This window comes from Bombina bombina, chromosome 8 (genome assembly GCF_027579735.1).
Source record: "Bombina bombina isolate aBomBom1 chromosome 8, aBomBom1.pri, whole genome shotgun sequence".
Taxonomy (NCBI): domain Eukaryota; kingdom Metazoa; phylum Chordata; class Amphibia; order Anura; family Bombinatoridae; genus Bombina; species Bombina bombina.
Genome location: NC_069506.1, coordinates 111316592 through 111339757, shown reverse-complemented (window position 1 = coordinate 111339757; position 23166 = coordinate 111316592). Strand labels below are relative to the sequence as shown.

At 38.5% G+C, this 23166-nt stretch overlaps 1 protein-coding gene across 1 annotated transcript in view; it reads right to left on the bottom strand.

Moving 5' to 3' along the window:
• Window positions 1–201: 201 nt before the first annotated feature.
• Window positions 202–23166, bottom strand: part of TNFRSF4 (TNF receptor superfamily member 4) — a 68899-nt gene continuing 45934 nt past the window's right edge. Inside the window, exon 6 of the mRNA XM_053689891.1 lies at window positions 202–1022. Within this exon, the coding sequence (XP_053545866.1) occupies window positions 934–1022 (89 nt within the window). The 3' untranslated portion in view covers window positions 202–933. The remainder of the gene's footprint in view (window positions 1023–23166) is intronic.

Genomic DNA, 23166 nt, shown 5'->3' with positions numbered 1-23166 from the left:
GAAGTAAAGTTGAATGTTAGTGATTGAAAAGATAACAAGACAAAAATCGAAATTTATAAACATATTAGGTGTGGGATAGAGTTTCAAGTAAATCATAATTATATATAAATCATATCAACAATGGGGAAGGGGGGGACATAAAAAATAATTTTAGATAATTTTGCCCATATAGAGCAACTTTAGTAGTGAAGATTCAACAGCTTGTAAGATGTAAAAATGTTTTAATGATAGTTTTTGAATGTTTAAAATGTATTGAACCTTTGATTAAAACGTGGATGTTATTACAAGAGGTATCTAAACAAAAGTGCAAGTATCATATAACCTGTTTAATTATTTTCAATATCATTTTAAATTTGCTCACCACTATAATGGAATTCCTTGTTTACAAAACATTGTATTTAATTTAATCTTATATTTACAGGTGGACTGTGGCGCTCTTCATTGCACTGCTCCCTGATATTGAGCAAGTGAGCCACGTGACTTTTCCAGTGTATGTCGCAGATCTCTGATGTAGCACATGTGAGCATGTGCAAAACGCGTCAGATCTGTTGGCCACTACCATCAAACTTCAATGATGTATACTGGATGAGGAATAAACCACCTTCTTCTACTTCAGTTATCAATGCGTAGAGCTCCCTTTTTGCATATATTTATTTCATAGATAACTCTATAGTTGAATGATGAATCTTTGCACATGTGGAATACAGTTAGCATTTTCTTACTTTAACTTATGCTGCTTCTATTTGTTGGTTCAGTAAAGGGCATGCAATGGAATCCTTTTGTAAGACATAATTACTTACATATGGAAATGTGTTTCATGTTGTGTCAGTGCAAATGTATCACACCAGTTCTTTGAGGTTTTTGTTTTATACAAATGTTTGTTGCTGGATGCCAGCAGGTATATAGATGATGTCCGTGAAACATCTTGGATTTCTAGGCAATGTCTAATGCTGAATATTGCTTGTCAAGGCTTGGATCAGAGCTCGAACTTACTTCTTGTACTGGTATTCTGCATCTATTACCTAAAGAAATAGATGTGAAACAATTTTAGTATTCAGGCAACGCAAACAATATACTCTGTGATTTGAGCAGTTTAACATATCTAGCACATAGATGTCACAAGTGTACAAAAAAGAGTTTTAATTTTTATATGAAAGAAAACATTTTTTTTCAAAGAATTATACAGAATGCATAGATATAAGCAGTTTAGTAGATTTTATTACAAGGACATAGACTCATATTTTGCATAAACCTTTTCCTTTACTGCCATTCAAAGTAACAATAAATATTTTAAATATTTAACATAGAAAGAACAGAAATGAATATAGTGACCAATGAAATACAACCCTGGATGGTGTGATCTAAAGCTGACCAATCAGAAACGTTCATTCTGTTATAAACTGTCCACATAGTATACCAACTGGTCTATGATTACGGTCTACAGGACCAAAACCGTTCAGACTTATTTTCTTATGGCTTCAACCCTTTATGGAGTCTGCTGTTGACAGTGCTATTGTCTTCTTTTAATATTTGAAATAAAGCCTTCTTTTTTAACTTTTGAAAGTGGCTGGATTGCTTGGACTTTTGATACATATTTTTTTCTCATTCATCACGGAGCATTGGGGCTCCGGTATCTACCTGGTATCCATGCCTTGAGCCTATTGGAAACTACATTATTCACAGGCCTGAGACGTCACCACGCCAAAATTTACACAGTTGATACCCCCGGAGTGAAGAGCAAACAAAGGGGAAGACAACTGCATCGGTAGTTGCAATAGTGCCAAGTGGTCTCCCTCCTCAACCCTTGGAGTGCTGAGGTCCCCGGAAAAAACTAACAGTCATCACAGTGGGTGAGTCCAAACATCACCATTTCTCGCCATTTCTTTTTAGGTGTACTAGCTGCCTGTGTATAATAAGGGGCAGGAGGGTTCTGAAATTCCGTTTTCCAGAGTACATCTTAAAGCTAGCATAGCAACAGGACTGCTGTAGAGGTAGGAGGGGTTAAGACCCCAGTCCCCAGAGAGAGTTATTTGACTACTTATGCTTAATGCTGTCTGGCTGCTAATAACCTGAACTTCTGTGATGATAGGTGCTTGGACTCTTTGAGGCCCATTTATCAAGCTCCGTATGGAGCTTGTGGGCCCGTGTTTCTGGCGAGTCTTCAGACTCGCCAGAAACAGCAGTTATGAGAGACCGCTGCTCCATAACCCTGTCCGCCTGCTCTGAGCAGGTGGACAGGAATCACCAAAATTCAACCCGATCGAGTACGATCTGGTTGATTGACACCTCCCTGCTGGCGGCCGATCGACTGCGAGTCTGCAGGGGGCGGCGTTGCACCAGCAGTTCTTGTGAGCTGCTGTTGCAATGCTGAATACGGAGAGCGTATTGCTCTTCGCATTCAGCGAGGTCTTGCGGACCTGATCCGCACTGTCAGATCAGGTCCACAAGACCTTTTATACATAGGCCCCCATGTGTAAAGGCGGGTGATTTTAGTTATAAGTAATATCTCAGGCACATTCCCATTGGACTTTTCTCTCTTTTATATATCCCAACTGCCTTTTTTCTCTTTGCTGCTCATAAGATAAGTATTTTATTGTGAGCTCATCGTTTGTTATTTAATTGTAATTATTATATTGCATTTTATGCTTTCATTATTATTTGTTAATTGTCCTTTTGTGTTTTGCCTTTTGTTTTGTTTTTCATTAAATATTATTTATTTTTTTATTTTAATTTTCAATAAAAAATTTATTTTTGTTTTTTCAACCCTTATTTATCAATCTTGTTTTTCCCTTTGTCTGTCTGGTTTGATATAACCTCCGTTTTTTTCTTCTATCCTCTTTGCTTACCGCCTTGTTTATTTTCCCCTTCATCACTTAGCTGCTCTCTCTGGCCTATCCGGCATCTTCTTTGTTCCGGTCTCGCGACCACGCCCCCATTTTGTGATGCGGTAGTCTTCCTCACTCTGACTGACGCTGTGTCACTCTCGCCCATTTGCTTTACCTCACAGGACGCATCTACAGATCGCAACATTTTTTTCTTATTAGATCTCATATAATTTGACTAAATAGCTACATTTTCTTTCTGTCTTATTTATTCTCTGGGTTTTAATAGACAGTTGGCTGACTTATTTAACTTTAGTTATTGATTAATTTTAATTCCTCACAGTTTTATTTTTTTATAAATTTTGTCTACTTAGTTTTATATTAATTTTAGTTTTATATTATATTCCTCATTAATTATTTATTTTATTAATCTAAGAAAGAAAGAAAAAGCGCATCCTCCGATTCAAGTGAAAATTTTTTAATAACGCATATAAGCGCTTAAACAATATGCACTTACAAGATTATAGTTAAAATACGCCTGTAAAGTAGCCCCTCTGATTGTGGCAGATGGACTGTCATATGTTTCCTCCAATGCACCGCTGTCACCTTGAATCCTGCGATCTCCGTATGCAGTCTGTTTTTTTAGCTCCAAGAAATCTTTAGAGCGAGTAAAGGGCAGAGCGTTTTTTTTGGAAACAAATTTTACCTCTTGAGAAAGCCCGACCGGCGTCGGGGGAAACGCGTTGAGGACCGAGAACCGAGAATTACATTGGACATTGAACATTACCTCTGTTTCCAAAAAAAACGCTCTGCCCTTTACTCGCTCTAAAGATTTCTTGGAGCTAAAAAAACAGACTGCATACGGAGATCGCAGGATTCAAGGTGACAGCGGTGCATTGGAGGAAACATATGACAGTCCATCTGCCACAATCAGAGGGGCTACTTTACAGGCGTATTTTAACTATAATCTTGTAAGTGCATATTGCTTAAGCGCTTATATGTGTTATTAAATTTTTTTCACTTGAATCGGAGGATGCGCTTTTTCTTTCTTTCTTAGATTACAATACTCTTCATCTGGAGCACAAGAGGCAACAGATAAAAAAGCAGCACCCGGCACAAGTTTGCATAAAATAGGAAAGTTGCCTGCAGCGTCTAGTATCTCCTTGAGACCCACTAATAAGGAGAGGAAATTAACTCAAGTGAGCTGTGATAAAACATAACAATACCAATTTGGACAGACTCACCATTTTTATTTCAGGTTGTATATCTTCATATCAATTAAGGAATATTGCATAAAGTATAGAATTTTTCATATGTGCATACTTATTGGTTTATGTATGAGCCTAATTTTATCTAAGTGTCAATAAGTTGCTTATTTTACCTTTGAGCTTTATAGAAGTAACAATTATTCTTACTTACTGTGTATATCAAACTATATATTATTTGGGATCATCTGTGTGACTTACGTAGAGCGCCTATATATTTTCTTCTTGTATTTATTTTATTAATAACTTATTTACAAATGTCTCAAGAAGAGACACTTTCTTTATCCGAGGAATCAGTTAAAAACATGATAGATCATTCTATAAAATAATTTAGACAGTTTCAGACAGCTATTAAATCTGTCAATAAAAAGCCTGGTTCACCCAGGAAAGTTACTCAAAAGACAAAACATTTATCTAAAAAAAAATTAAAAATAAAAATTTTGGAAATGGAGCTTCTAGTCTGCTAAATTCAGACAAAAGAATAATTAAGTCTCATAATTTGATTAATCTTTCTTCCGATTCAGAGTCTGAGATTTTTGCTCCTAAAAAACGTGCTGCCAAGAGAAAGGTAGACTAAGGGGCCAAATTATCAAGCTTCAAATGGAACTTGATGCCCCTGTTTCTGCGTGAGCCTTCAGGCTTGCCAGAAACAGCAGTTATGAAGCAGCGGTCTTAAGACCACTGCTCCATAACTGGTCCGCTGCCTCTAAGGCTGCGGTCTTCAATCTGCCCGATCATATACTATCAGGCTGATTGACACCCCCTGCTAGTGTCCGATTGGCCGCAAATCTTCAGGGGGCGGCATTGCATAAGCAGTTCTGGTGAACTGCTTGTGCAATGTTAAATGCCTACAGCGTATGCTACAGGGTATCATATCGGACAAACAATAATAAATCGGCCCCTTAGCCTCTACATCTGAGTCTTCGCACTCCAATATGGATACTGACAATAATTCTTGGCAGTCTATTTATACACCAGAAATTTCTGATAGTTATTCTTCGGATTATACTCCTAAAGCTAAAAAACTTAAAAGTTAAAAAAATCTGATAAAAATTCAAAAGTTAAACTTGTTGATAATGAGAGGCTAGAATATTTGGATCCAGAAGATCTACAACATCCTCGCTCCTCTAATTGGAGACCCTCTAAGAGGGTAGCTAAGTTTCTTGATCATTATACTTTTAACTTTTTTTTTTTTTTTTTTTTAAATTAAATTTTTATTGGAAACTTAACACATTATACAAAACATACACAATATCACGTTTTCCATTTTTCAAGTGTTTTTCTGGCAATTGATGCCTTGTCTAGGGCTACAGCATAGCCTTATAGTGTCCACAATCAGTCCATGTCCATATGGACTCTTTGGCCCTTCAAATACATATAGTGTAAAAGGCTCAGCACTAGTACCCAGGCAAATACAGTGGGGCAAATAAGTATTTAGTCAGCCACCAATTGTGCAAGTTCTCCCACTTAAGAAGATGAGAGAGGCCTGTAATTTTTATCATAGATATACCTCAACTATGAGAGACAAAATGTGGAAACAAATCCAGATAATCACATTGTCTGATTTGGAAAGAATTTATTTGCAAATTATGGTGGAAAATAAGTATTTGGTCAATATCAAAAGTTCATCTCAATACTTTGTTATATATCCTTTGTTGGCAATGACAGAGGTCAAAAGTTTTCTGTAAGTCTTCACAAGGTTGTCACACACTGTTGCTGGTATGTTGGCCTATTCCTGCATGCAGATCTCCTCTAGAGCAGTGATGTTTTGGGGCTGTTGCTGGGCAACATGGACTTTCAACTCCCTCCAAAGGTTTTCTATGGGGTTGAGATCTGGAGACTGGCTAGGCTACTCCAGGACCTTGAAATGCTTCTTACGAAGACACTCCTTTGTTGCCCGGGCAGTGTGTTTGGAATCATTGTCATGCTGAAAGACCCAGCCACATTTAATCTTCAATGCCCTTGCTTATGGAAGGAGGTTTGCACTCAAAATCTCACTATACATAGCCCCATTAATTCTTTCATGTACATGGATCATTTGTCCTGTTCCCTTTGCAGAGAAACAGCCCCAAAGCATGATGTTGCCACTCCCATGCTTCACAGTAGGTATGGTGTTCTTTGGTTGCAACTCAGCATTCTCTCTCCTCCAAACACGACGAGTTGTGTTTCTACCAAACAGTTCTACTTTGGTTTCATCTGACCATATGACATTCTCCCAATCTGCTTCTGGATCATCCAAATGCTCTCTAGCATACTTCAGATGGGCCCGGACATGTACTGGCTTAAGCAGGGTGACACGTCTGGCACTGCAGGATCTGAGTCCCTGGCGGCGTAGTGTGTTACTGATGGTAGCCTTTGTTACGTTGGTCCCAGCTCTCTGCAGGTCATTCACTAGGTCCCCCTGTGTGGTTCTGGGAAGTTTGCTCACTGTTTTTGTGATCATTTTGACCCCACGGGGTGAGATCTTACATGGAGCCCCAGATCGAGGGAGATTATCAGTGGTCTTGTATGTCTTCCATTTTCTAATTATTGCTCCCACAGTTGATTTCTTCACACCAAGCTGCTTGCCTATTGCAGATTCAGTCTTCCCAGCCTGGTGCAGGTCTACAATTTTGTTTCTGATGTCCTTCGACAGCTCTTTGGTCTTCACCATAGTGGAGTTTGGAGTGTGACTGTTTGAGGTTGTGGACAGGTGTCTTTTATACTGATAACAAGTTCAAACAGGTGCCATTAATACAGGTAATGAGTGGAGGACAGAGGAGCCTCTTAAAGAAGAAGTTACAGGTCTGTGAGAGCCAGAAATCTTGCTTGTTTGTAGGTGACCAAATACTTATTTTCCACCATAATATGCAAATAAATTCTTTCCAAATCAGACAATGTGATTGTCTGGATTTGTTTCTACATTTTGTCTCTCATAGTTGAGGTATACCTATGATGAAAATTACAGGCCTCTCTCATCTTCTTAAGTGGGAGAACTTGCACAATTGGTGGCTGACTAAATACTTTTTTGCCCCACTGTAGGTGCACGCTGTAGGGACCCTGCACTAGTCCCTTGTAGAATCCAAAGAAGCAGAAAAACAGCAGCACCTTGTAAATGCAAAAAATTCTTCCTTTATTGGTTTAACATCATGGCAGACAAGAGATACAACGTTTCGGTCATACACTGACCTTAATCATGTTCTAAATAACATCATAACTGCTCACACTTTATACCCTTACTTAGAGGGTATAAAGAGTGAGCAGTTATGATGTTATTTAGAACATGATTAAGGTCAGTGTATGACCGAAACGTTGTATCTCTTGTCTGCCATGATGTTAAACCAATAAAGGAAGAATTTTTTGCATTTACAAGGTGCTGCTGTTTTTCTGCTTCTTTGGCCCTTCAAATACAGTCAATGACAATTAACAAAAAGCAAGTACAAAAAACATGTGAGTTAAATAATTCTAAAATTCATTAAAATTATGGGGGGGGAGATAAAAAACTGAAATTAAAATTAACCATGAAAATAGCTTTTCCAATGCAGCAATCAGAAATCTATCTCCTACTGATGAGTTCTAAAAAGAACGAAACAGGCTTGTATAGTGAGTGATTTCTGGTTTGCTGTCATATTCCTGTTTAAAAGGATCGCTGTGTTAAAACAGTATTTTGAAGCAAAAAAACTGAGAATTTGCATACCTAATTTGCATATCTTACCCACAATTCTCTTGTGCATTGGAAACATTGCATATTAAGAATTTCTGGGGGCAAGCGGGGATACTTGCTTAGATGTACTAATTTCCTATGCAAATATTTACATTGATTTAAATAATTCTGAAATACAATGTAAACTTCCATAAAATAAAGTTAACAAAGAAATGAAATAGTAGTTCTCATAGCACTGCAATGTCCTAATTTAATATGATAAATAAATACTACCCTCCAAACCAGTTAGTCAAATGTATCTACCCCCTCAGTCCACCATTGGGTGTGTGATAGTAGGTGTTGCAGTGATAGTCGTGTCTCCCTTTTCCAGTGCTACAGTCTGGAGTATGCTACTTCTGGTGGTTATTACTCTCTGTCCACTGCTACATCATAAGGTTGTGTACGTCTGCTGTTCCCTGTTGGAGATGATGGTACCTTTCTAACTGTAATAGAGTGTCTACATGTTGCTTCCACTCCGCTATTGTTGGTACTGTCCTCGTCTTCCAGTGTTTTGGAATTAACATTTTGGCGCTGTTCAGCATAGTCAATAGCAGGGCCCTGCTCTATTTAGTCTCTAGTTTGGGCAGTGACAAGTATAATATCGTTTTGAGGCTGTTCTGCAGTGACTTCCCTATCGTGTGTTCTATATGGTGGAATACGCCCACCCAATACGCGTCTAGCTTAGGGCAGAGCCACCAGATATGTGCTGGTGTGCCCTCACCCCCACAATCCCTCCACACCCTCCCGATGCTGACCTGTATATTCGGTGTAACCTACTGGGTGTAAGGTACCACCTTGAAAGAAACTTGTAACTGGATTCCTGCACTCTTATGGAGATTGAAGCTTTTTTGGTAATCTGAAACGCAGCCTGCCATTCACAATTGTCTATCTCAATTTGTAACTCTCTCTCCCATGCTCTGGTGTATGTAGGAAGGACGTGTGTGTCTTCCACTAAGAGGAGTTTTGATAGTTAGTGATATGGTATGTGCTGGTTTCTTGATCATTATATGAGAAAATCTCTTTCTAATAAAGCAAGAGCTACCCTTAAGGCAGAGTGCCCACTTCCAGAGTTACCTCATAAAACATCTGTTACATTTGACATTGATGCAAATATAATTAAATTTGTGAGTAACAAGAGTTTTAATCTCAAGAAAGGCCCCGACAAGTTCTTAAAGGCATGCCAAGACAGATATTTAGATACTTTGGGTCCAATTACAAACGTTTTTGAATTAACTGAGGAGGCTATTGTGAAAAAAAACATGTTGTGTTATATTGTAAGACAATGGATTCATAGGTCTATTTATTTATTGGGAGATGCTAGCACTGCACTCTCTACACAATGTAGAAGAATAGCTTTGAGGAAAATAGACCCCAAGATATCTGATTTCGAAATGGGTCCTCAGGCTGAAGGTTTACTTTTTGGAGATTTGGGTTTAAAAGAGCTTAACTCATATGTTAATACATTTAATTCCTTAAATAAGGTCAAAACCTCTACAAATAATTTTTTTTACAACCAATCTAATCATGTTTTTGACTGGGCCGGGAAAGGAAGAGGTCGCTTTCCCGGTCGCCCCTATTTCAGTAATATACCTTAATTTCAATAATTTCAACAATTCCCATCTCCAAACTCTTCCCTCACAAATTTCTATCCCTCGAGAGCCTGTTCTTGGAATTCAAGATTTTCAAGATCAAGACCCCGCTCTAGACCATACACAGGTAAGTCCTCACTTTTCACACAACACAATTTTTTTTCCACACAAAGTTGGTGGAAGATTGTCCCTTTTTATAAAAAACTGGACTCTAATAACATTGGATGCTTGGGTTATTCAGACTGTCTCAGGTCTTCTTTTAGATTTTGTGTCCCCTCCTTTTCAAAATTAACCTCCAAACCCAATTGTTTTCTCAAAAACAGATACAAATCTTTTAGATCAGGAAATTTTAACTCTTCATCTAAAATAAGCTATAGAACTTGCTCCAGACAAAATATATTATTTTCTCAGCAACATGTTCTTCATAAAAAAGAAGGAAGGATCTCTTCGTCCAGTGATGAATCTGAGAAATCTGAATGCCTTCTTTCTTACAATCATTTCAAGATGGAAGGAATTCATCTTCTGAGAGATTGTCTTATGGACAAAGATTGGTTGGTAAGACTAGATTAAACAGATGCCTATTTAACTGTTCCTATCCATCCCTCTCATTGCAAATTTCTTCAATTTGTTTGGAAAATTCTATTTGGCAGTTTACTTGTCTCCCTTTTGGCCTGTCCTCAGCTCCTTGGGCTTTTACAAAAAATGTAAAACCAGTGGCAGCTTTGTTGAGACTAAGAGGTATTCGTCTGATCATTTATTTAGACAATATACTTCTTATGAACAAAGATCCTTCTCTTCTTTTAATACATTTAAAAATGACTATAAATATTTTGAAGAATCTAGGTTTTCTTATCAATCACAAGAAATCGATTCTTTTGCCCTCTCAGAAACTGATTTTTCTAGGTTTTCTAATAGACACTACCTTATCTACCCTGAGTTTACCCTTCGAGAAAATAAAAAAGATAAAGTTAGAAATTTCTCATCTTTTAAAGAATTTTTATTTTGCTAACAGGATTTTTGCGAGAATTGTGGGACTCCTCTCTTCCTCAATTCAAGCAATATTCCCAGCCCCATTACATTACAGAGCTTTACAGAGATTAAAATTATTATTTTTTTTCTTTATCAGAAGAACCCAGGCTAGAATTGACCTGGTGGCTTTCCAATATAGAAGCCTGGAATAGAAAAGCTATATTTGGAAAGGCACCAGATATCATAATAGAATCAGACGCAAGCAATTCAGGATGGGGTACCAGATGTGATTCTCAAATAACTGGGGGCAAATGGTCAATTTTAGAATGCAAAATGCACATAAATTGCCTGGAATAGATGGCAGGTTCTTTTGCAATAAAGAGCTTTATCAAACAGAATTCTCTTATTTCTATTCTTTTATCTATCTATCTATCTATCTATCTATCTATCTATCTATCTATCTATTGGGTACTTATAGAGCACAAACTAATCACCCGTGAGGGTCTCAAGGCGCTAAGGGAAAGCAGATAGGAGGAGGGGGGGGGGGAGGGGGGGAAAGGATGGGCATTCAGTTGAAGAGCCAGGTTTTGAGGTCCTTTCTGAACTTTGTAAGGGAGGTGGATTGTCTTAGGTGCAGCGGGAGGGTGTTCCATGTCTTTGCTGCTATGTGGGAGAAGGATCTTCTGCCCACTGTGGATTTGCTGATGCGGGGGATGACTGCGAGTGCTTGGTTGGCCAATCGTAGTTGTCTGGCGGGGGTGTAGAAATTTACGTGGTGGTTTATCTATTCGGGTCCGATGTTGTGTAGGGCCATGAACGCGTGGGTAAGGAGCTTGAAGGTGATTCTTTTGTTGATGGGGAGCCAGTGAAGGTTCCTTAGGTGTTCGGTGATGTGGCATTGGAGAGGGATGTCGAGGATGAGTCTGGCTGAGGCGTTCTGGATACGTTGGAGTCTCTTTTGGAGTTTGATGGTGCAGCCAGCGTAGAGTGCATTGCCATAGTCCAACCGGCTGCTGACAAGGGCGTGGGTGACTGTTTTCCTGGTTTCGGTAGGGATCCACTTGAAGATTTTTCATAGCAGGTGGAGGATGTGGAAGCATGTTGAGGTGATGGCATTGATTTGTCAGTTCATAGAGAGTGATGAGTCCAGGATGAAGCCAAGATTTTGTGCGTGGTCGGTTGGGGTTGGAGGGTGACCGAGGGCTGTGGGCCACCAGGAGTCATCCCATGTGGATTTATTGGGTCCGAGGAGGAGGACTTCGGTTTTGTCTGTGTTAAGTTTGAGCCGGTTGTCATTCATCCAGGTGGTGACTGCTGTCAGGCCTTTGTGGACTTCCTTTTTGGTGGTGGTGGGATCTCAGGTGAGTGAGATGATTAACTGGGTGTCGTCAGCATAGGAGACAATGTTGAGGATTGTGGCGTCGGACGAAGGCTGCGAGAGGGGCCATGTAGATGTTGAAGAGGGTGGGGCTCAGCGAAGAGCCTTGCAGTACACCACAGTTAACTGGTGTGGGTTTGGAGGAGAAGGGAGCGAGTCTGACTTTATGGGTCCTGCCCGTGAGGAAGGAGGTGATCCATTCCAGGGCTTTGCTGCATATGCCGGTATTGTGTAGGCAGGTGCGGAGGGTGTTGTGGTCGACAGTGTCAAAGGCTGCTGAGAGGTTTAGGAGGATCAGGGCAGCAGTTTCTCCTCGGTCGAGCATGGCATGGATGTCATCTGTGGTGGCGAGGAGGGCGGTCTCGGTGCTGTGGTTGCTTCTGAAACCGGATTGGGAGTGGTCCAGGGTGTGGTTGGCCTCAATGTGGTCAATAAGTTGCGAGTTGATGGACTTCTCTATGACTTTGGCCGGGAAGGGGAGTAGAGAGATGGGGCAGTAATTATTCAGGTCTGTGGGGTCTTTTAAGGATGGACAATATTTCGGCAGTCAGATACCTGAATCGTTTGGGTGGAACTATCAGATATCACAAAGAATTTTATCCATCAATGTCTTCAGAACAATATCTCTATTCAAACAGAATATATTCCAGGTCTCTCCAATACTTCAGCAGATTGGGGCTCCTGTTATATATCAGACTCAAGTGATTGGTGATTACATCCAGATCTTTTTCAAAAATGACAAATTATCAGATGTCCTTTCTTGATGGATTTATTTGCGTCTCATCTGAATTATTAGATTCTTCCCTTTTACAGTTGGTGTCCAGATCCAGAGGCCCTAGCAATGGGCACCTTTTTTCGATGATTCCTCGAGTTTTGAATGTCGTCAGGAGGAGTAAGATTTCCCTTCTTCTGATATCCCCCTTTTGGCCAAGCCAGTCTTGGAACTCGTCCCTATTAGACATGTCAATTCAATTGCCAGTTCTTTTACCTCTTGTTCCTTACCTCCTATCAGATCCAAACATAGATTTTCACGACCTAGTATTCAAGGTTCTCTCCAACTTATTGCATGGACAATTTCAGGGGATCCTGGGCTTCCAAAGGTCTTTCTTCATCAGCTAAATCATTATTATAAGACTCCTAGGCTCCAGGTACTAAGAGATGTTACTTATCCTCATGGTCTAAATAGTCTAGCTGGTGCCATCAAAGACTGTTGGATCCCTTTTCAGCTCCTTTAAATGAAATTCAAATTTTTTTTAACTTACTTATTTGAAGCAGGTTTAGATTATAGATCTATTAATGTTTATAGATCGGCTATATCTGCTGGGCATTAATTAATTCATAATTTTCCTATAGGTCAAGATATTTCAATTTCTAGACTTATAAAAACCTTTAATCTTAAAAGACCTCCTGCAGCTAAATATTCTTCTTTCTGGGATGTTAATTTAATTTTTTCTCTTTTTTAGTCATGGCCTTCTAATGAATCATTTCTCTTAAACAACTTACTTGCAAACTTGCAACTCTTCTTTGTCTTTTATCTTGTAGAAGAGTTTCTGATGTAAGGGCTATTGATTTTTTCCTCTAAAATGTTTTCTCCTCAGGGTGTTATTTTTAATATCTCCAGAAGAACTAAATGTATGTCTTCTTCTATCTTCTATCCTTATTTTTCTGATTGTCCCTTTTTGTGTGTAATACTTTGTCTCAAAGAATAGAAAAAACGTACTATTTATTTTACTATTTATTCTATTTATTTCTCCTCACATTCAGTCCTTGGCTAAAGCCTGCCGCTTCCACCTTAAAAACATTGCTAAAATTAGACATTTCCTTGCACAAGATACAACCAAGATTTTAATCCACTCTCTCATCCTTTCCCGCCTCGACTACTGCAATTCCGTCCTCTCTGGTCTACCTAGCTGCCGCATAGCTCCGTTACAATCCATTATGAATGCCTCTGCCAGGCTCATCTTCCTTACTTGTCGCTCTTCATCTGCTGCCCCTCTCTGCCAATCCCTTCACTGGCTTCCTCTTGCCTCTAGGATTAAACATAAAATCCTCACCCTGACATATAAAGCTCTCAACTGCACTCTCAGAACTTGTCTCTAGATACTCTCCCTCCCGTCCCCTTCGATCAGCTCAGGATCTCCTCCTCTCTTGTTACTTCCTCACATTCACGTTTACAGGACTTCTCCCGACTGGCCCCCATCTTGTGGAATTCCCTGCCTCGCTCCATAAGACTCTCCCCTAGTTTTAACAGCTTCAAGCACTCCCTAAAAACTCTACTATTCAGGGATGCATACAACCAACACTAACCTTTCCTAACGCCATTGCTTTCCCCTTGGACCCCTTAGATTGTAAGCCTATGGGCCCAGCTGTTTACAGATCGCTTCATAAGAGCCGACTAAAACAGTGAAACTCTCGGCAGGGCCCTCTACCCACTTGACCCCTACAAAAGCTATCCTGTACACCGACTATGTTTACAGCGCTGCGGAATCTGTTGGCGCTCTACAAATACCTGATAATAATAATAATAATTTATTTTAGAAATTCTTTTTCTTCTAATCAACTTTAAATTTTTTGTTCTCCTCCTCACCTTCCTGTTTCTTCTACTTGGATTAAATGGGTTATGAATGAAGCAGGTATTGATTAATCTTTTTCTTCTCATTCCATTAGAGGAGCTGCTGCTTCTAAGGCTTTTTAGAAATCAGCTTCTCTTCAAGAAATTTTAAATGCTGCCGACTGGTCTTCAGATTCAGTATTTAGGCAATTTTATTTTAAACATATCAATTCTATACCTCAATGTTTATTAGATTGTTTTTTTATATATGTTTTAGCTTTAAACTTGCAAAATATGAGTCTCTGTCCTTGTAATAAATTTCCGATTATCCTAGCTTTGTGAAGGAATAATCTAGATTGTATTAAAGAGACAGACGATTATTTTCCCTCCCTATACCCTTACCCTCTTTCTATATTTAAATTTTGATAATTAATGTATATATATTTTCAGCTCTAGGTCCCTCTTCTTCAGGATTCTGAACTTCTGATTCATCCAAGTGATAATCTTCGAGATCAAGATTCATGTTGTGAATTCTCTTCCAGTTCTACAGGATTCCATCCTTCTTTTCAAGTTTTGTCTGATGGACTATGTTACAATTTCTCCATTTTTTATGGTTCTTACTTATGTTTTTTGTCTCAGTTTATGGAATTATATGTGAAGACTACAACAACTTCTTCTCGAGCACCAAAGTTCAAAGAGGCAGTTGGGATACTATGTGGACAGTTTATAACAGAATTAACTTTTCTGATTGGTCTGCTTTAGATCACACCATCCAGGGTTGTATTTCATTGGTCACTATATTAATTTCTGTTTTTTCTATGTTAAATATTTAAATGATTTATTGTTACTTTGAATGGCTGTTGAGCAGTAAAGGAAAAGGCTTATGCAAAATAATCGTCTCTGTCTCTTTAATAAAATCTAGATTATTTCTTCACAAAGCTAGGATAATCGGAATTGTCCATTACTTATTTATCATTATTTAGTATTGCTATCTGCATATCAGCATCACAATTATGAGCTTTGAAGCAGCAGAAGTTCAGCTAAACTGTGTGTGTATTGTATCATCAAATGCCTGATTCTTCTTGCATTTCCTTTAAAGACTATTTATACATAGACTCCACACATTTTTCTATGGTAGACATATTAAACTTGTATTATTCAGACAGAGCATGCAATTTCCAAAAAGTCTAATATATTTTTATTATTAAAATTAATTATTTCTCTTGGTCTCCTTCTTTGAAACTTTCTGAGGCCCTGATGATAAAATGGTAGATAACCCTACGTGAAAATGACTTTTTTTCTTGTCAGTCTATAAATCTGTGCGTCCATCAATAATTTATAAAAAAAAAAGTGGGCTGACCTTCTCCGTCCTGACAAGTGGCAATGTGCCTTCCATTGCAAATAATAGGGATTGTTGCATGATCAAAAATCCACCTATATCGCCAGTGAACTCGAATCTCGGAAGTGGAGCGGGGGGGCATTTATTAAAAGTAAAAATGGTTACTGTGTAGTAACAGTTTAAATAAAATATATGTAAACTAAGTGCCACTGTAAATTTCGTGCAACTGAAAATCTCACCACTGAAAAGGTAATGAGACAGGTATGGCGACAAGTTGCAACTAAGATGTAGGATATTCCGTTTACAATTAAAAACTCCCCATTAAAATACAGGCTACGCCCATGGAACACCCATGAAACTCCCATTTAATGCCTATAAATGCGCTTTGTATATGATCACCATTGTTAAAGGGACATAAAACCCAACATTTTTCTTTCATGATTCAGATAGAACATAGAAGTAAATTGGAAAGTTGTTTAAAATTCTATTATCCCTCCTTTTGTTCAAAGAATTGTATTGTACAACAACGTTTCTTACTACTGTATTGGTGACAAAATATTACTAATAAAGCTTGTTTGAAAAAAAAAAAAAAAAAAATTCTATTATCATTTTTTTTGTTTTCTTGTTCTTTTCTTTGTTTCTTTGTTATCCTTTGTTAAAAAAAAACAGGAAGGTAAATTCAGGAGTGTGCACGTGTCTGTAGCACTATAGCAGTAGTTTTGCAACAATGTTGTACATTATACTGAAAAGCAGTACAAGACTGCAAGGAAATGTACACACGGGAAGCACTCAAATTCCCTCAAGAATTGACTAGATCTAGAGAGTGACAAATGGCAGATTCATACAAGGAGAAAATAATAAAAATTAACTTTTATTAAAGTAAATTTAAAATAATGGACACAGATATATTAAAATCACAGGAATGTCTTCTAGACTTAAAAGAAGTTTTGTAAGATGAGAAGGGGGAAATAAAAGACCAAAGTATTAGGATACACGCTGTATCTTATTGAAATGTTAGGTAGTCAATTAGCATGTATAATATAAATGACCTAGGATGTAGATATTAATCCATAGTCATAAACCTTATAGGTTACTAGATAGTTCTACCACACATACAGTATATTGGGTACCAGATGTTTCTAAAATAAAGAGTCCGCCGATAGACTTAAACGTAAATGCTTATAACAGTACATACAATATGTAATAAGTACGCCTGTAAACTAGAGAAATGTATTAATACTTGAGAATCTAAATAATAATGATGCTGGCATGGATGTCATTATCATAACTGTAGGTATATGAATCCACTATATGGAAGATTAAATATAACTATAGCATTAACCCTTTGAGTGCTAATGACGGCTCTGAGCCGTCACAGAGTTTCTCACTCTGGTGCTAATAACGGCTCAGAGCCGTCATGAGCACTCTCCCACCTTGAGGGAGATCTGGGGGCTCCTAACCGCTCTTACCCCGGCGATCGTGCCTGTAGAGTGACAGACATCGCCGGTGCTTCACGTGATGCGCGGTGACGTCACGCACAATGATGTGATGATGTCACCGCACAACTTTATTTATACTTAACAATAAGCAGCTACAGACCCCCAAGACCCACTGTTGGAAAGGTAATCGCCTAACCTTTCCAACAGTGTAAGTCTTGGGGGTCTTTAAATAAAAATAAAAAAAGTTAAAAAAAATGTTTTCAAAAATTAATGTTTTAAAAAAAAGCATAGAAAATATTAGCACCCAGGTGGGAAAGTGCTTAGCACTCAAAGGGTTAATGCAACTCCCTTGCCCCCATATTCTCATATGTAGTATTTCCACTGAAATTAGTATGTTTTGTTGGATATCTTAATTTAAATAGTGGAAATCTGTATAATGATTTTTAATAAACTGGAAATTGGGTGATTAGTATGATTAGTCACATATAATAAGAATCAACCTGCAGTAGCAAATTCAGTTAACTCTCAGCTAATTATACTTCTTCAACATATTCCTCTTGTGGATTTCTTATATAGCTATATATTAAACTCAATTGACTAAAACACACTGTTGTATTCTGATGGATCTGTATCAATAAATAGACACAGTATCGTTAGACTGCACATCTGTTGTGTTAACATAAACCTATATTGGCTATAAGCAAGTCCCAATACTGTTATGCTGTTAAATAAATTGTGTCTATGTTTTTACTTGCTACCAGTATCCAGAGTTATCAGTGTGTTGTAAGTAAATTACATTTGGCTACAGTGTCAAAATATAATTGGCCACATATAAAAAGAATCAATATATGTTCTAATGTCGTTATATATACTGTATTTATGTTATAGGGGGGTAGTTATCAAGCCGTCTACTTTTCTGGCTTCGCCGGCCCAATACGCCCGCCTAAGCTCGCCTCACATCGCCGCCGCGGACCTGAAAAAATACGCCTAAGTTATCAAATAAAGCTGTCAAAAAGCCGCGGGGCGATGAGCAGCGGACTGTGACAGTTATCACTCATCCGATCTCGCTGCCCTTCGGCTTTTTCCCAGCTTTATTGCTAGCCTGTCACTAAGCACTCACACTAAACTACACTGTTCTACCCCCTATACCGGCGCCCCCGGAGCCCCCCGCAACTAAATAAAGTTACTAACCCCTAAACCGCCGCTACTAGACCCTGCCGCAACTCTTATAAATGTATTAATCCCTAAACCGCCGCTCCTAGACCCTGCCGCAACTCTTATAAATGTATTAACCCCTAAACCGCCGCTCCCGGACACCGCTGCCACCTACAGTATACCTAGTAACCCCTATCCTGCCACCCCTACACCGTCGCCCTCTATTATAAAATTATTAACCCCTATCCTGCTGATCCCGCACCTCTCCGCAACTAAATAAATAGTTTAACCCCTAAACCGCCGCTCCCTGAACCAGCCGTAACCTATATTAAACCTATTAACCCCTATCCTGCCCCCCCTACACAGTCGCCACCTATAATAAATTTATTAACCCCTAATCTGCCCCCCACTACACTGCCGCCACTGTAATAAAATTATTAACCCCTAAACCTAAGTCTAACCCTAACGCCCCCCTAACTTAAATATTAATTAAATAAATCTAAATAAATTAACTCTTATTAACTAAATGAATCCTATTTAAAACTAAATACTTACCTTTAAAATAAACCCTAATATAGCTACAATATAAATAATAATTATATTCTAGCTATTTTAGGATTTATTTTTATTTTACAGGTACCTTTCAATTTATTTTAACTAGGTACAATAGCTATTAAATAGTTATTAACTATTTAATAGCTTACCTAGCTAAAATAAAGAGAAATGTACCTGTTAAATAAATCCTAACCTAAGTTACAATTACACCTAACACTACACTATACTTTAATAAATTATTCCTATTTAAAAATAAATACTTACCTGTAAAATAAACCCTAAGATAGCTACAATATAATTAATAATTACATTGTAGCTATCTTAGGATTTATATTTATTTTACAGGTAACTTTGTATTTATTTTAGCTAGTTAGAATAGTTATTAAATAGTTATTAACTATTTAATAACTACCTAGCTAAAAGAAATACAAAATTACCTGTAAAATAAATCCTAACTTAAGTTACAATTAAACCTAATACTACACTATCATTAAATTAATTAAATAAACTACCTACAAATAACTACAATTAAATACAATTACATAAACTAACTAAAGTACAAAAAATAAAAAAAGCTAAGTTACAAAAAATAAAAAAATAAGTTACAAACATGTTAAAAATATTACAACAATTTTAAGCTACTTACACCTAATCTAAGCCCCCTAATAAAATAACAAACCCCCCCAAAATAAAAAAATGCCCTACCCTATTCTAAATTAAATAAATTTCAAAGCTCTTTTACCTTACCAGCCCTTAAAAGGGCCATTTGTGGGGGCATGCCCCAAAGAAAACAGCTCTTTTGCCTGTAAAAGAAAAATACAACCCCCCCCAACATTAAAACCCACCACCCACATACCCCTAATCTAACCCAAACCCCCCTTACAAAAACCTAACACTAATCCCCTGAAGATCATCCTACCTTTAGTTGTCTTCACTCAGCCGAGCCACCGATGGAACCGAAGTGGACATCCGGAGCGGAAGAAGTTAATCCTCCAAGCGGCGCTGAAGAAATCTTCCATCCGATGAAGTCATCATCCAGGCGGCGCTGAAGAAAAGTCTTCGATCCGGCCGATGTCATCTTCAAAGAGGCGCTGAAGAGGTCTTCTATCCGGGCGAAGTCATCTTCCAAGCTGGGTCTTGAATCTTCCTTCCGCCGACGCGGAACCACCTTCTTCACCAACGGACTACGATGAATGAAGGCTCCTTTAAGGGACGTCATCCAAGATGGCGTCCCCTCAATTCCGATTGGCTGATAGGATTCTATCAGCCAATCGGAATTAAGGTAGGAAAAATCTGATTGGCTGATGGAATCATCCAATCAGATTGAGCTCGCATTCTATTGGCTGTTCCGATCAGCCAATAGAATGCGAGCTCAATCTGATTGGCTGATTGGATCAGCCAATCGGATTGAACTTGAATCTAGGATAGCTAGAATATAATTATTATTTATATTGTAGCTATATTAGGGTTTATTTTAAAGGTAAGTATTTAGTTTTAAATAGGATTCATTTAGTTAATAAGAGTTAATTTATTTAGATTTATTTAATTAATATTTAAGTTAGGGGGGCGTTAGGGTTAGACTTAGGTTTAGGGGTTAATAATTTTATTACAGTGGCGGCGGCGTAGTGGGGGCAGGATAGGGGTTAATAAATTTATTATAGGTGGCGATGGTGTAGGGGGGCAGGATAGGGGTTAATAAATTTATTATAGGTGGCAACGGTGTAGGGGGGGCAGATTAGGGGTTAATACATTTAATATAGGTTGCGGCGGGTTCAGGGAGCGGCGGTTTAGGGGTTAATACATTTATTATAGTTGCGGTGGGCTCCGGGAGTGGCGGTTTAGGGGTTAATATGTATAGAGTAGCTTGCGGTGGGCTCCGGGAGTGGCGGTTTAGGGGGTAATAACTTTATTTAGTTGCGGCGGTGTAGGGGGGGACAGATTAGTGGTGTTTAGACTCGGGGTACATGTTAGGGTGTTAGGTGCAGACATCTCCCATAGAAATCAATGGGATGTCTGTCAGCAGCGAACTTGTACTTTCGCTATGGTCAGACTCCCATTGATTCCTATGGGATCCGCCGCCTCCAGGGGTGGCGGATTGAAAACCAGGTACGCTGGGCCGTAAAAGTGCCGAGCGTACCTGCTAGTTTTTTGATAACTAGCAAAAGTAGTGAGAATGTGCCGCACTTGTGCGGAACATCTGGAGTGACGTAAGAATCGATCTGTGTCGGACTGAGTCCGGCGGATCGATGCTTACGTCACAAAATTCTACTTTTGCCGGTCTCGAGCCTTTGATAACTAAGGCGTATCAGCCTCGCCACAAATACGATGCGGAATTCCAGCGTATTTGAGGTTGACGGCTTGATAACTAGGCCCCATAGATAGTTTTAGTTTTTAGTTTTTAGACTTATTCCTCTTGTAGATATAACTATATATTAAATCCAGTTGACTAAAATATACTGATGTACTCTGGTAGGTCTGTATCCTTAAAGGGACATTAAACACTTTGAGATGGTAATATAAAATGATAAATTGTATATATAAAACAACTCTGCAATATACTTTCATTATTTATTTTGTCCTCTTTGCCTGTAATTCCATTCTGAAATTGTGAGCTTTTCAGTTCCTGTTAGAAATGGAAGTGCAGAACACTGTTAAATCCAGCACAACCATTGGCTGCACACTCTAGTGACCTATTTATAACTGACCCTAATTGGCCACAGCAGAGAAGGTAACACAAGTGTTTTATAGACACTAAAACTTTACACTTATTTTGTCACTTTTTAAACAAGTAATGAAACTTTAAAAAATACATCTACATGTTACTCATGGACTAAGATTTTCTTTCAATGCATCATTCTATCTAGCATGTATTTAGTGTTTAATGTCCCTTTAAAGGGACACTCAATCAAAATTAAACATTCATGATCAGATAGAGCATGCTGTTTTAAACAACTTAAACAACTTTCCAATTTACTTCCATTAACAAAACTTTTTGAGTCACCAGCTCCTACTGACCATGTGCAAGAATAAGTGTGTATGCATTTGTGAATGGCTGATGGCTGTCACATGGTACGTGTATGCATTTGTGATTGGCTGGTGGCTGTCACATGGTACAAGGGGAGTGGAAAAAGACATAACTTTTAAAATTGTCAGACTAAGTGCTATTGCATTGTATCATTATCTTGCATTTGTTGATTATGCAAATCTACTGTGTTGACTGGTCCTTTAAATAGACCCTATTTCGTTTAGCGCCACAGCTGTTATACTGAGATATAACCCATATTAACTATGAGTAGGCGGTATGTGGATTCTATATATGCACCTGCATGGGAAAGAAGCCCATTTGTTATCTTGTCCTCTTATTGGTTTTCAATTCATGCCGATATTATCTAATAAATATGGTGTCCCTCTTTCTGTGCATTCAAATGTATTACTAGTAAAAGCATCCGTTAAAGTGAAATGTATCTAACAATATAAGCATAATACATATGCGGAACTCTAAGTATCTTGGTTTTTATCACTACGTGGCTTGAACATATAAGAGTTAAGCGAGTGGTGTCGAGAGTAATTTGGATATATATCCACCTTATACCATTATAACAATACAGCAACCACCAAGTATTCAAATATCTTTTTGTATTAATTTAGGCTACAAGGATAAATGCCACAAACTAGAGTATATATGTGATTAAACGCCTAGATTTAGAGTTCTGCGTTAGCCGTCCAAACCAGCGTTAAGGGGTCCTAACGCTGGTTTTGGCCACCCGCTGGTATTTAGAGTCAGTCAGGAAAGGGTCTAACGCTCACTTTCCAGCCGCGACTTTTCCATGCCGCAGATCCCCTTACGTCAATTGCGTATCCTATCTTTTCCATAGGATCTTTCTAACGCCGCTATTTAGAGTCTTGGCTGAAGTGAGCATTAGAACTCTAACTACAAGACTCCAGCCGCAGAAAAAAGTCAGGAGTTAAAAGCTTTATGGGCTAACTCCGGTTTATAAAGCTCTTAACTACTGTGCTCTAAAGTACACTAACACCCATAAACTACCTATGTACCCCTAAACCGAGGTCCCCCCACATCGCCGCCACTCTAATAAATTTTTTTAACCCCTAATCTGCCAACCGCACACCGCCGCAAAATACATTATCTCTATGTACCCCTAATCTGCTGCCCCTAACATCGCGACACCTACATAATATTTACTAACCCCTAATCTGCCCCCCCAACATTGCCGCTACCTAACTACACTTATTAACCCCTAATCTGCCGACTGTTAATAAATATAATATATGGGTTGGCGATGTTAGGGGCAGCAGATTAGGGGTACATAGCTATAATGTAGGTTGTGGCAGTGTACGGAGCAGCAGATTAGGGGTTAATAATAAAATGCAGCGGTCAGCGATAGCGGGTGCGGCAGATTAGAT